The following is a 15619-nucleotide window of genomic DNA, read 5'->3' as shown; positions in this document are numbered from 1 at the left end:
CAAATCCTAGTCCCTGGTCCCCAAGAAGAAACTGTAGCTAGGGATTAGAATTCCTTTTTTTGTTAACTTAATTAAAATATAACTTGAAGTCCAGTGGAAAAGATAGTATATGTTCATATCCCTGGATTCTCAGGGAGCATTTGCTTCTAGAAACAAATGGGTTTCAGTTTCCACCCCCTCGCCAAATCCCAGTCTCTTCAGGGTATAATGAGACTGAGTCACTGTGTAATACCACTTGCTACTATACACAGAGAAATGGATGAAACAGATAAATACACAGATAAATGGGGTTTAGAAGAAGAAATGTAATAAGGGCAGAGGAAAGAAGGAGAGAAGAAATAAGTGGCCCTGCATTCATTTATAGATGGTGGTGATTAAAGATACAGTAAGAACATTTAAGTCTCAGTGCACAGCTGACCCTCACAAACACAAGGTGAGAGTGTAAATTCGGGAAGCCACGATATAGCATTAGCTTTCTACTTCTGTATCTTAAGCTCAGCCAGTTTGGGAACAGTACTACACCCACTTAATGAACTTATATGAGACCTTGCAGTAAATACACATAACCGTACCAAGTTGTGTGGTTATGCAGACCTGTTACTCAGGCAGAATGAGAGCGGGGCAGGGCTGAGACAATTGTATATAAACTAAAGTAAACTGTATGTCTGTAAATTTTCCCTTTTATCTCCATGTGTCCTCCCAAATTGTATGCAGTCTCAAAATGAAACTCAAAAATAATACTGGTCATCAAGAAACACTGACATTTCCTCCCTCAGGTGATAACATCCCTTCTATTCCATTTCCTACCTATATAGATTCACCCTCTTGCTCATAAGCATCCCTATTCCGCAATTTATCTAGAGGCTAAGATCAAAGGATACTCTCACCCATTTTCCTGGTTACTTTCCTATCAATCAAGAGGGGAATAAAATAGGAGGGTGGACACTTACAGAAAGGATGAAAACAAACTGCCACATAATGGAACAATTTTTAACTATGAAGAACTTCATCCTTTGTCCCTAAAATATTCATTAAATATGAAATTGTAAAGTGACTAGGTTATTTCATAAGGATTAACAGGATATCTCTAGGGCAAAGCCGGTTTCTCTTTTTTCCCAATAAAATTTTAACCAATTACATGTTTTGGAAACACTGATTATCCACAACTGATATTTTCCTTTTTTCTCATAATCAAAGCACTCGATGTTTTCTATGAAAAGTTATAAAAATTCGAAGAAACAAAAAGGAAGAAAATAAAAAAGTAGTCAAACTCACAACCCAGAAATAACAGTGTTAACACTATGCCCAAAGTAGGATATATCTTTCTAGAGCTCTTAATGCATGTATAGGCACTATTTTGTTTAAGTTCTACAAAAATGGGATCATGCTATATATACCATATGATAATCTCTGATTTTCAATTAATCACTTTTCTATCAATATCCTTTGGATTTTGAACGAGACATGAACTAGCTCCAATCTTCTTAAAAATCATGCCAACACATACCTGGAATTTTTCGCCTTTGTGCATCTGAGTTGATCTAAATTCTGGTGAATCTATAAAGGCACAGGGGTAAATGTTATGCAGAAAATGTCCTCGATAGGAAACCTTCATTCTGATAACAGAAATTCATGTTAATAAATGCATAATATTTCATAAATAACATGATGATCCTTAATCTTATAGTATTTTGTACTAAAGTTTTAAAGACTCCAAAGATGACAGACACAATTAAAAGCACTTTCTGAAACGCATAAATATTTACTTCAAAATAAATTTCATCAACAAGAAAAAAAAAAAAAAAAAGGACAGGTTCCAGTACTGAACACACACATGCCTTCCAATGGTTATTACTGCTTGTTTAGCTGGAGTGGCCATAAATTTATCACTCAAACTCAGATACTTTTGAGAAGGAAAGGATTGGTATTAATAATTATGCCAGAAAAATACACACTGGCTCTCTCCCCAGAAGACTGGTATTTCTAGAAGTTATATTTTTGTGATATTCAAAAAATAATCAAATCACCTCTGAAACATGCACAAGCTTTTGGAAGTTTAATGCCCAACTTAAGCCTACGTCAATTTTGATTCGTTAACTTTAAAAAAGGGTCAGTCGGGGTTCAGAATATTCACAACTGAAAATCTTAACATCAACAAGAACTGGAGTAGTCAATTCTATGTAACTCTAACACGTTGCTCTGTAGTATTCTAAAACGCAGTTGTAAAATGGAATTTCAGCACCAACAAACTCTGTGACCGTTTCCTCCATTAGCTGGTATCATTCCTCTCTAGTCATTCCTTTCCCAGGGGACATGAGAAGACTTAGGGCAAACTGGACATTTCAATTTCCATAGAGCACTTACTTCCCCTTCAGGAGAATACTCAGACGGTCATCAACGGAGGTTTTATCCTCTGCAGCATAAGCCTGGCCCTTTTTTAAGGTTTGGATCATACAAAACTGGCCAGTTAATCTTCTGAACAAATCTGGAGGCACACGGAGTGGTTCGAACAATCGGCGGTAGATGCCACTGAGTTCCTTTTCAATCTTTACCTGAAACGCAGCAATGACCACATGCTGTAGTAACGCAGCAACACTGAAACATTGGCTTCTGCAGTCTCAGTACAGTTTTGAGAGTAAACACGTCTTCAACAAACACCATGGCCCTGTATTTCAGTACATGGAATCTTACACAGAGACTAAGTGGTGACATAAGTTTAGATGCTAAAAGGGCACTTTTGCAGTTAAACAACTCCAAGAGCATATGGAAAAGATTTGCACTATTGATCACATCTCCTCCTAGGCGCTGGAAAGCGGCTGGGGATGTTTTGCATGTTATCACAACATGTACCTTCCCAATCTTAGCACTTCCTGTAAGTAACACAAAACCTTTTTGTCTTTATAACAGCTGTTTCACAGAAAGAAATTACATGAACTTTTAAATATTATAGCAAAAAAAGAGAAACACACTAAATAGGAACCAACACAGAAAAAAAATTTATGAAAATACATACAGTAAGCATTTTATCTATATGTATTATTTAATGCATCAGCATAGGAGAACAAATATTCACAGCTGCAATCATTGCTTCTGATTTATTTATTCTGAAGCAAAGTGAAGACAGTAAAAGGGTTTCAGTGTAGCAATTTCATCCTAAGCTAAAATACTTTGTAGAATGGAGAACCCGCCAATTAACTCCCACTACTAGAGAAAAAAAGGGAAGAGCAAAACGGCTCAGTCACCTCTGCTGTCAGTCAAGACCCAGATCACACCCCGTATTTGGGCCCAGCATTAGTCTGGGAAAACTGTAAAGCATGTGAATGAACTTTCGGGTTCAAATGATCATCCATCCCCAAGAAATCTACGGCAGACACAACACGGAGCTTATAGACCTGGCTGATGAGAGCCGCTCAGATGTCACTATAGCCTTTGCGATGCTCTTGTCGTGTTCCATTTCAACAAAGAAACAGCATTTACATTTAAAAAAAAAATAAGTTTATAATCTGAGAAGACACAAAAGCACAGATACTGTGTGAATGTGTTACTTGATGCTACTACCTCATGTTCAGAACTTGGGGTTCCAACAAGTTCTGATATTCAGAAATTACAACCCTCATTATTACTACCATCTACCTCCTCCACTTCAGAGATCTAGTAATGAGTGTTTAAGATAATTTAGTCACAAATACGTCCCACTTTCAGGATACATGGTAGCCAACGTGGTATAGCAATGAACACATGAACTAAACAAATCTATTGACTCATATTCATCATCTGGTCATTCTGCAAGTGTTAGCTCAAGTCCCAATTCCTTCATGAAGCCTTCTTAATTCTTGTGAAAGCACTCACTCATCAAGTATTTTTTTGAGCACTTGTTATGCGACAATCATGGTTGACAGACACATGGAATACAACAGTAAGGTGGCAGATGATGTTATTGTTCCCAACTATGTGCTGCTCCCATCCCCTGTAAAAGGATTATCCATCCCCTTACCCCAACCTATTCCCACATTATCACGCTTGGCCACGTCATTTGCTTTAGCCAATGAAATGTGAGCAAAGGTGACACATGCTCCTTCTGAGCAGAGGTTTTAAGAGACACCGGGTGTTTCTCTTTTGTTCTCTCATACTTTTCTCTCTGCTGTGAGAATGTATATCTAAACGGAATCTGGTGCTTCAGCAGAGACTCTGAGATGAAGTCACAGAGCAGAATCACAACTGACACACAACTGCCAGAGTCCACGTATAAGGTGTGTGAGGAAAAAACAAAACAAAACAAAACAAAACAAAACAAAACACCTGTCACTGTTACTTGTCACTGAGATTTTCAGATTGTGTATTACACAGGATAACTTAGAGAAACCTAATATGGTAAGCAAAACAGATTGGGTCACAATGACGATGAGGTTAGTCTAGTAGAATGCCTATTACATACAGCATCTGTATCATTCAAATTATAATTTCCTGTGAAATGTCTTGTTTTGTAATAGTTTTCTGTGTACATGTTTGGCTTCGAACATGTACAAGTGCTGTATCTTTTACCTTACTGGATAATTATGTGTAATTTGAATACTTAGTAAACACGTATGGAGTGATTTCTAGGAGCCATGATGTTTTCTTAATTCTATTTACATCTCTTTGTCTTAGAATGACCAAGGAAACACAAGATAAATCAGAGTAGCGGAAAAAAAAGTTAAATACTAAAGCTAAATATAGTGTTTTGGCATCACCCTCCCCAAATGGCGATTTCCTTAAATGAGTATTTTGGGGTAACGAAAAAATATAAAATGACGGAGAATATGGACATGTTCTCTGATGTCTAAATTGCCTTAATGATTTAAAGAATTTAAAAAACTCCTATGTAAAACAAATTTCATGGTATTCAAATATTTCACTTTATATATAAACAAAATCAGAGAAATGATATTAAAGGGACCAAAGATGTTTGATGTTCATTCTTAAGTCTGAACAAAGCATTTTAAAAGCTTTTTGGCTTTAAAATCCCTTCCTTAAGAGGTGCCTGGGTGGCTCAGTTGGTTAAGCGTCTGGCCTTTGGTTTCAGCTCAGGTCATGATCTGATGGTTTATGAGACCAAAGTTTGAGAGACTGAGCCCAGCTGTCAGTGCAGAGCCTGCTTGGGATTCTCTCTCTCCCTCTCTCTCTCTGCCCCCCTCCATCACATGTGTAGTCATTTTCTCTCTCTCTCAAAATAACTAAATCAATTTTAAAAATAAAATAAAATAAAATCTCTTCCTAATTAATTAATTTTAGTCATTACCGGTCTTTTCTTGTACAAAAGATATGACAGATGCAAAATGTTGACACCCAGGAACACAGAGTTCCAGATCATGATATCCAAGGCACATCGGTAGAGAGTGGCCCAGACAATATAAAGGGTACATCCTGTAGAATAACAAAGTTAACATGTTAGATGATTGGCATAGCATCAGTATGTAGCTTAATAAATTTTTTATCCTCTGTATATAAAAATAATCAAGCACATTTTAGAACTACCTAGGCCAAACATCACATTAACTTCCATTTTGTTTTTTGTCTTGTTACCACAAAAGGAAAATGTGCTCTATTGTGGAAAATTTATATAGCAAATATTTTTTAAAGGGGAAAATCCCCATAATTGTACTACTTAAAAAAAACCACTGTCAATATTTTATACTTCTTTACAGTGTTGATACATTTTTACCTGATGACAAACCTACCATCTATAAAATTTTAAAACCCACTCTTTAACTTATTTTGCTTACTGTGGTAATTTCCCTATTTTGTTAAAACTCTTCCTATACATAGTTTTCAATGACTGTAACTAACTAAATCCTAATTTATCTAAACATTTTCCAACTGATAAATAGATGAGATTTTGGGGGTGTAATTTTTTATACATCGCCAAAACATATTTCTACATTAAAAATTAATGTGTTTTTTTGTTTTGTTTTGTTTACTATTTTCTTAGGGTGGATTACCTAACAGTAAGTCAAGGAAATGAACTTCACAGCTTTTGATGAGACTAAAGAATTGCTTCTCAAAGGTATATAGACATTTGCAATCCTACTCGTTAGGAATGCTACTATTAAGTTGACAATATTACAAAATTTGAAGTCTCTTCATTTGATAGTGAGGAATTACATATTTTATTTGATTTTGCATTTCCGTGATTATTGGTGAGCCTGAATATTTTACCATATATTTAACCATGTAAATTTTCACTTGATGATTTTCCATTCACCTGTGGAAATCTTGCTTTTTCTTATCAATTGTCTTAATTTAGGAAAAATACCCATTTTCTTTTGATCGATGGATGGTGGGAGAGTCAATATATAATTTGAAATAAAACGATCAATATGATACAAATATATCAACAACATATATGCACATAAGAGCTAAGCACCCGCATTAAAAAGTTGGTCATTTGCAATTTTTATTTCATCATAATGATTTGGGACACCTGAACAGGCCAAAATGTAAAACTTCATAAGTTCTTTAAAAAATATTTCATAGCAAATGTTGTTGAATTTTAAAATACTATTACTTAAAGAAGACAGGGAAGCATAATGCTTCAGCTGACTGGGAACATGAGGATCTGAATTACAGTCCTGGGTTAGTCACGTTCTCTCCATCTTAATTTTGAATGAGTCAGTTAACTTCTCCAGGTCTCTTTGTCTATTAAGTGTCGAACTAGATGATCTCCTTGGCCCGTCCCACCTCTAAAACTGTGTCTTAAAATTTATAATTAGCTTTTGCCTTTTTTGCAGGGTGTGGTTTGGTTTTGTTTTTCATTCAACACTCTGCAATGCCTGCTGCAATCCCTGCCTTACTCAGAGGTTACAGCCACAGAAACCCACAGGCCACCTTCTGGCTTCCCTTCCAGCCTCTTATTTTATCTATCTATCTATCTATCTATCTATCTATCTATCTATCTATCATCTACCTATTTTGAGTGTAGTTGACACATAATGTTACGTTAGTTTCAGGCGTATAACAGAGTGGTTCAACACGTTTACACCTATATATGTTATGCTGTGCTCACCATAAGTGTAGCTGCCATCTGTTGCCACACAGCATTATTACAGTATCACTGACTATATTCCCTATGCTGTGCCTTTTATTCCCATAACTTATCCATTCCATAACTGGAAGCCTGTCTCTCGCTTCTAGGCTTTACTTTGACCATTCCTTGTAATTTTTCATGTATTTCAGGCATAATGAGCTACTCTCCACTCCCCCTAGATATGATGAACTTCCCTCTCTTCTGTGCCTTTTCCTGGATACCACACACACTCACACTCAGAGAAATCCTGTTCATCTTCCAAAAGCCAGCTCCAATGTCATCTCCACAGCGTGACCTTGCTCCACCTTCCTGCTGAGGCTGTCACCCTCTCCGTTTCTCCCTGGCACTGGGTGCACATGTGCATCACAGCCTCCAACACCTCACACGTGACTGTGCATCTGTGTCTCCCGCCCCCCCAAAAGCATCTTTTTTCAAAAATGGACACTGCCTTCTTCAGTCTTTACCTGACACATTACAGGTGCTCAAAAATGCATCTGAATAAAAGAATCATCAAGGAAATAATCACATAGAGAGTAATTTGTCAAAAATCACTGCCTAAAATAATAAATTCAATTGTTCTGGTATTTTGATGTGAATCTGTTTAACCTGCTTCACCAGGATTATTGGAGCTCCCTCAAAAGTTTTATTTGAACTATTGTGTCTAGGAAACTGCTTTTGTTTCCAGTGTTGCATTACAGGTAATAAGTAAAAGCCTATCCAAATAATAGTGCTTACGACTGGATAGTACTTACTATGTCCCAGGCCTGTTATAAGTCAAATATCACGCACACACACACACACACACACTCTTACACACACACACAAACACACACACACACACACACACACACACACTCGTTTAATTCTTCCAACAACTCTAGGGGGTAGTATTATTTTTACCCTTATTTGGCACATGGGAAACTGAGGAGTAGAAAGGTTTAAACACCTGCCCTAGTTACACAGTTAGCAAGTGGTGGAATCAGGATTTGAATTACACAGTCTGCTCCAAAGTCCACACTCCTATATACAAATGGGTTTTTTGATACCTGGAAAATCTAACAACATAGGAAACATACATGGTCTTATATAAAATAAATATGGAAAGATATGGTATGTAAAGGCCTACCTTGCAAGTTACCTGATACACGTACTGCTTATTTGCTGACAAAGATTTATATTTCTGGTATGCTACAGACCTGACAAGGAACAGTCTGAAGTCCCCAACACTGAGCCCATCTGATGCCAGTTATAGAGAACTTAAATACATCTCAGTCAGGTATCTTACCTATAGTTAACATCCCCCTAAGAAGTATCATATGAAGATGAAGACTAGTTGGAATAACCAACCCAATTGTGAAAAAAATATTTGCTACATGAAAAACTAGATGATGTATCTCTCTCCAGTTTTCACATATGGTCTCATTGGAAGGCACGGGTATGACACTTTCTAACTCAGGTGTAAAACCTATTGCAGTTGATTCTGTCAATGGGCTTGACTCGGTATAATTCATCTTGAAAACTCTGTAAAAACAAAGAAACAAAAGGACAATCATAAAAATGGCAGCTGTATCTTACTACCCCTATAGGTATTATATCAAAATGATTTCTGTGAACTAAATATTGGTAAATAGACTTCTTTGGTACTTATGAATTGAAGCCAGGTTTGAACCCCACCAGTCACACATTAAGTGTATCCATTTCTTTATCTGTTAAACGATGATAATAATACTCATTTAACTTTCTACTAAGATGAAATGAAATATATAAAATATTTAGCATAGTGCACAACTATTCACTGATATGTATATCTGTATATAGACATACATGGTGGGGAGAGAGGAATGAGGAATTAATTTGTCTAAAAGGCAATCACCAATATTCATAAACCACAGCAATTACAAAGTTTTCTATCACATTCCCACTATGACACTGATTCTGAACACAGAAAAAGTAAATGGAAAAACTGATTTTTTAAATAGTTTCCAAAAAATTAACACTCTCATATCTTTTATTTGAAGGCTTAGGATATTGAGGAGGCTCTATTTTTAACTGTCATTAAGTCATTATATCATACACATATACATTCCATATTATCCTATATGCACATAATAAATACATTACTAATCACTTATACATACACAGATATAACATTTACTCCTTTCATCGTCCAGTTTAAGTCTCTACTTTCTTTCCCATAAAAACTCTACTTGATAGCACATCACAAATTAAAAAGTAGTAAACTTCCGGTTTACTTCTATGTAGGAGAGGTAATGAACATTCTTTCAACTATTTAATGTAAAAATCTATAGCGAATACATTTCAAAGAGTATACATTTTACACATGCTTACATAAACCTTAACACAAAGTGGCACTATTTCCTGACTAAATTACCTGTCCTCCTTCTCTGGTACTTAAAAAACTTTATCTATTATTAGTTATACAAATTGGTCCCTGACAAAAACCATGTAGGTTTACAGATTATATTAATTATCCTGTTTCAGAAATAGAATTCCAAATGGGAACCAAAAATATCTTTAATTTCATTCTAATGATAAGTATTTCTTTCCAAAATAAGGTCATATAATTAGCCATACATTTCCAATCATTTTTTTTTATCATACCAAAGTACAGGTTTTAGGTGGTAGAATAATTAATTGGTATAGGTTGGGCATTCTGAAAGGATGTTATTAGACAAATCTGAAGGAATTCTACCTTCGTTAAGATGATAAAAAAACATACACGCATTACAAACTATGAATGAAATGATCAAGTCAATTAAAGATCTCTTCATACAATTCTGACATAGTTCAAAAATATAAGAGAAATAGTTGACTTAGATGTTGATTTTCTGCAAAAAGGAAAGAAACCACAAAAATCCAACTACTTTCCAAATGTTTGAATCAACAAAAATATAAGCCTATTGGGGGCGAGGGGCATGATTATTTGAATAATTCCATTTATATGACGTTTGCTTTTAAGACCAAATCAGAATTAATCCTATAATTTCTGCAGGAGGGAGAATGAAATTAAAGGTCCTCTATCACTCATAAGCTAGTGTCAAGGTCTGCTTATGCATTAGCATTACCTAAACTAATAACCACATTTCTTTTTTTTTTTTAATGTTTTTTCATTTTTGAGAGACTGAGAGACAGAGCACAAGCGGAGGAGGGGCAGAGAGAGAGGGAGACACAGAATCCGAAGCAGGCTCCAGGCTCTGAGCTGTCAGCACAGACCCTGACATGGGGCTGGAACCCACAAACTGTGAGATCATGACCTGAGCCAAAGTCAGATGCTCAACCAACTAAGCCACCCAGGCGCCCCTAATAAGTACATTTCTATGGCTTCCACCTCCATTGTCCTATTTGCTTTTCTAACTACCCTGTGCTCTCTATGAGGCAGGGGTGTTGTCATATTCATCTACGTATACCCAAGGCCTAGATTCTGTAGAGAATGCCAGAGCTGAAAGCCATACAGAAGGGACACAAACATGACAAACACTTTTAGAAATCATTTTCAGTCTCCCCAAACCTTAGAAGTAAAGACAGGAAAGTGTCCAGTGCTCCTGGGACTAAGAGAGTCAGGTTCTATACCAAAAGCCCTGGGGAGCCACAGAAGTCAGGGGAAAGTCATTTCCGCTGCTTGGGTCTGCCTCTTCCTGGGACCAGAGGCAGCTGGACTAGATGGACTTTGAAACACTTTCAAGTTTTAATAGCCTGAGGCTCTAATACACATTTATATAATAAGTTAGTTAAGACATATTCCCCCTCATATCCACCCAATTATACCTGTAATGCCAACTAGCTCAATTTCAGGCTTTTAAAAGTTCTTCAGGTGGCAATAAAAGTACCAACTTCTGCTCCAAGAGCAATAATAGGAAAACTATGATCCACTGATGCAAGAATCAGAAAAATAACAGGAATTTTTAAAAGGTGGGATCACCCTACAACATATTTTGATGCTCCACACCTTATTTAAAATGTATATTTTTAAATTTTCTCTATGTATTATAGCTTATAGAATAACATTGTATAATACATTTATTATATAATTTATTATTTATTTGTGCATTTATCTTTACATCAATTTTGAAATGCCAGTTACCTGTTGTCAATAATATTGATTAGACCTTACTGGTTTCAGCTTCTTTTGATCACTTTTAATGGATTTAAGTCGTTAACACTGAACTAGCCTTCTACAGACAATGAGTCTAAGGAGGAAGGCTAGACTGGTAAATTGGTAAACGTTCAGATAAATTTTGACTGAGTCAAGAGAAGTCTTCTTTCTTCTATTAGTTCTTCAGAGTCTAATTCCCTTAATTACCTGCTCTGGTAAAGTCCTGTTGTTCTATTGATTTTCAATAGCTACGTGTCTGCAGTATTAAACAGCTAAATGGTGAAACTAACATTAATCCTTCACCAAACTACAAAAATGAAAAAGATAGCAGCAATGAACAAAAGTCGTGCTGGCAGATTTAATCCATTCTGTAAATCGAACCGAACCTTTGCACATTTTCGGAATGGCAAAGGGCATTACGCTGCCAAGGGTCTTTTCGCACATATTCTTGGGTTAAGGCAAGCAGTTTCTGGGACGTGTCTGGCCAATAACACGTTCCCCAAAGCCTCAGAAACGAGGGCGCTGGTGGGTGGCGAGATTCACGGGTTCCCCAGCCATCGGTTCTCCCCAGGGAACCCGCTCACCTCGCTCAGTGTCCACTGTTCTCCTTGACCCGAACTCCGGGGCCACGCGGGGTGTTCAGTGAGCACCGCGCCCCACCTGGCACTCCCAGCGCCCGGCCAGGGCAGGCCACACGGTGCGCCCGGCTGCCCGCAGCCTCCGCGTGAGAGCGGCGGCCCTACAGCGGGCGAGGACGAGTCGTAGTGGGTTAGGGGCCCGGAGCCCCGGAAGTCCAGCGGGGAGCGGAGATGCCCAGCTCACCAAGGGCTTGCCCCGGCCAGAGCGCGGGAACCGGCACCGGAAGGGGCTCGTGCGCCAGGGGACGCTGGCGCTGCCAGACCCATGTTGCAGCAGCTGGCACCTGAGGGTCTGTGGCCGTGAACCCCAGACGGGGGAGAAGGGCAGTTTCCGAGACCAGGGAACCCCACGATGGCCCGGCCAGGGAGAGGGCGGGGCTCCCGGCGGCCAGGCTGGAAAACCCGAGCGCCGCGGGGGCTGACAAAGTTGCTCCCAGCGGAGCAGGGATCCAACTTTCGCTTCCCGATTTAGCCCCGGGAGCTCGACGCTGCAAATATCCGGGCGCGCGGGGGGAGCCGGCGGCAGCTACGCCTCCCGCTCCTTACCTGGCTCGTCCCTGGCACCGAACCTGGGCGGCGCTGGCCAAAGTTTGGGGCGACAGCGGCAGGGCGCGGGGGACGGCGACGCGGCGGCTCGACGGGCGCCCGAGGCGACAGCCTCGGCAGATCGCGGGTCCGGAGCCTCCTTGGCCGGTGCCGGGTCCCCGCGCCGGCAGCGGCTTTGACTAAAATAGGCATCGCGACGGTGGCTGCCCGGGCTGGGGCCGCACCGCGCACGCGCCCGCCGCCCCGGCGCCCCCCGGCGGGCGGAGCCCGGGGCCTCGGCCCGACTCCCCGCCGGGCTGCTCCAGTTCCACCGCCGCGTCTGCACCGCCGTGTTCAGTTTGAAACACCCGCTTATTTCTTTTCCCGTTTCCTCTCTACTTCTCGATTCTGTCCTTGTTTGGGCATCACTGTGGAGGGGGGCGGGGGGCGGGCAGCATCTTAGGACCAGCGGCGTTGGTGGCTCTTCTCCTTGGGGATAACTCGTGAACTCGAGCAGTAGGATCCCAGCAGGGAGAGAAATCAGGATAAAAATGAGAACTAGAATTTCATTCCCATCCAGGTCGAACGACCCACACGCATAACTCTTTTCTGGGACACTCGCTCGCATCTCAGCACCGGCAGGAAGGGCCGGGAGAGCGCGCAACTCCGCGTCTGAGCCTCGCGGTGGAGGCTGGCGGGTTGGCTCACACGGACGCAGGACACCGCCCTCCGGGAAGCGGGTCGGAGCAAGCCAGCCTTATTGCTGCGGGGACCACGCGGGAGAGACTTTTGACACAAGCCACGTTTGGTTTCAAAGAAAAGAGGGTACTTACCCGAAATTTGCCCTCCCATGGTGGTGCAGGGCCCTCCGCTCAAAGCGGAGCTCCACCCGAATTTGACAAGTGAAGTTGGTAGACTTGGGACCATAAACTGGAAAACAAGATATGAAAGTATGCTCCAATCAATCTTTACTGTTCATAGAGGACAACCATTTGGGGTAAGAAATGCAGGGCAAATTAATGAAGAGTTGGCATGAGGGAGGGGGTGGAAGACAAAAGAGGACCGTTAGGTGGACCTTCAGTTTCCACCCCAAGTGTCCCATGTTGGGACAGAATTTGTGCCGATTATTAGAGTAGGAGGCCATTCATGCGTGCCAGACATGATCTAAATATGAAAAAGAACACAGGTACATTATAAGGTAAGTACCTGGAGGTTCACACTTGCCAAATCTCTCCAGTGACGAGGCAGGGCAACATAGTGTCCAAGAACGTGGGGCCCAGTGCTGGACAGGCCGGGTTTGAAGCCTGCCTCTACCACCAGCTGGCTGTGTGATCTTGGAAAGTTGCTTAACTTTTCTGTGCTTCAGTTTCCTTTTTTTGCACCATGGGGATGGTGATGATGATGATGACAGTGATGATTGCACCTGTATCACAATGGGGGCTTTGAGGACTAAATGACTTAATATATGTAGAAAGCTCAGAATGGTATGTGGTACACAGTGAGTTCTACCTATATGAATATACATTATACTGATAAAGCTCCTCTAACAGGTCTGAAATTTGTTATAACTATACAAGATTAATTTTCAAGGCTACTTCCTCAGAGTCTATTTCTTTCTAGATGCTCTGCCAGCCATTTCGTAGCTACGACTGAATACATTTTAAGGTGTAGATACAATAATAATTGTGCACAAAGATTCTGCATGGATATGCATTGGAGGATGGCTTATAATAAAGAACACTGGGAATAACCTAAACTCTAATCATATGGAACTAAGTAAATTATAGAACATCCAAACAATCTTGTTCTCCAAAGCCTAATAATAATAATAATAATAATAATAATAATAATAATTTGCAGAGGGGTGACTGGCTGGCTCAGTCAGTAGAGCCTGAAATTCTTGATCTTGAGATCATGAGTTTGAGCCCCATGTTGGGTATGGAGACTACTTAAAAATGTTTTGTAGAAATATTAGAAATATAATAATGTCAACTAGTTATATAGAACAGAGGTTGGCAAACTGTGGTCTAAATGCCCAGCCCACTGTCCAATTTTGTACAGCCCATGAACTAAAATGACTTTTACATTTTTAACAGGCGAGGCAAAATTAAAAGAAAAATATATCATGATGTGTGAAAATTATGTGGAATTCAAAGTCAGTGTCCGTAGAGTTTAATCGGAAACCAGCCATCCTCATTCATTTATGGCTGCTTTTGTGCTACAAAGGCAGCATTAAGGAGTTGCAACAGAAACTATATGACTCTGCAAAGCCTAAAATAGTTACTTTCTATTTCTTTATTGAAAGACCTTACTATTCTCTCTTGATAAAGAGCATACTTTTGTGCCAGGCACTGTTATAAGTGGTTTGGGTATATTAAGCCATTGTATCCTCATAATGGACCCTCTGAAGAAATAGTTGCTATTATGATCTCCATTTTATAGATGGGAAACTGAGGTTAACAGAGAGGCAGAGTGGTTTGCACAGGGTCACACAGCTAAGGAGAAGCTGAGCCAGGATATGAACCAGGCAGACTAGTTCCAGAGCAATCACACTTTTGTTCAATAGCTACAAGTTTCTGCCACCTTCTGTATCTAGCTACACTGCTTCCCATGGAAAGATGTTGGATAGAAAAAGGCTAAGTTACAAGAGTATGTAGAATATTACAAGGCATCCATGATGATAAACCCTAAAATACTTTCATTCCTTACCTCACAGTAGTGAGGTTGTAAGTGATTTTTCATTGTTTTCTCCTTTCTTCCCTTCCTTCCTCTCTCCTTCTTCTTCTTCCAACTCCTCCCACTCCTCCTCCTGCTTCTCCTTCTGCTAAATTTTCCTCAATGGCTATTATATGGTACTTTTATAATACTTTAAAAACATATTTATTAAAATAGTAGAGCCCATGTTCTGCCGTTTGCAGATGGGAAGGCCAGACTCCAGGTATGGTTATGGAGTCATCTGCTATAGGGCACACTCATTCCTTACCTTGCACAATAAAATGCCTATAAGGCATTTAGATCATATAAATATTGTATATTTTTATGAAAAGAGTGGTGGATTCAAAATCATAAGACTTGAGAACTGGCATTTGATAGAGTCTGTGTGTTTTCTGAGTATGTGTTCCACAGAAAGAGGAGACTGAACGAAACCTAAGACCCTCACTATAACCCATCTAAGGATTAAAACATGATTTTATATTTAAGTTTCTTTAAAAATTTTTCAATGTTTATTTTTGAGAGAGATAGAGAGCACAAGCAGGGGAGGTACAGAGAGGGAGACAC

General features: G+C 39.7%; 1 protein-coding gene across 2 annotated transcripts in view; it reads right to left on the bottom strand.

The window, feature by feature from the left end:
• BVES (blood vessel epicardial substance) overlaps window positions 1-12531 on the bottom strand; it is a 36636-nt gene extending 24105 nt beyond the window's left edge. Inside the window, exons 1-5 of one of the 2 annotated variants that reach the window (XM_027057178.2) lie at window positions 12362-12531; window positions 8349-8584; window positions 5279-5403; window positions 2365-2552; window positions 1508-1616 (exon numbers count right to left, since the gene is read on the bottom strand). In XM_027057178.2, coding sequence (XP_026912979.1) covers window positions 1508-1616; window positions 2365-2552; window positions 5279-5403; window positions 8349-8574 — 648 coding nt within the window. In that variant the 5' untranslated portion in view covers window positions 8575-8584; window positions 12362-12531. Of the gene's footprint in view, window positions 1-1507; window positions 1617-2364; window positions 2553-5278; window positions 5404-8348; window positions 8585-11761; window positions 12312-12361 lie in introns of those variants that run through there. The other variant, XM_015076649.3, reaches the window with a different exon arrangement.
• Between the last annotated feature and the right edge of the window lie 3088 nt (window positions 12532-15619).

This window comes from Acinonyx jubatus, chromosome B2, assembly GCF_027475565.1.
Source record: "Acinonyx jubatus isolate Ajub_Pintada_27869175 chromosome B2, VMU_Ajub_asm_v1.0, whole genome shotgun sequence".
Classification (NCBI taxonomy): Eukaryota; Metazoa; Chordata; class Mammalia; order Carnivora; family Felidae; genus Acinonyx; species Acinonyx jubatus.
This window is presented reverse-complemented; position numbering and strand designations above follow the sequence as displayed.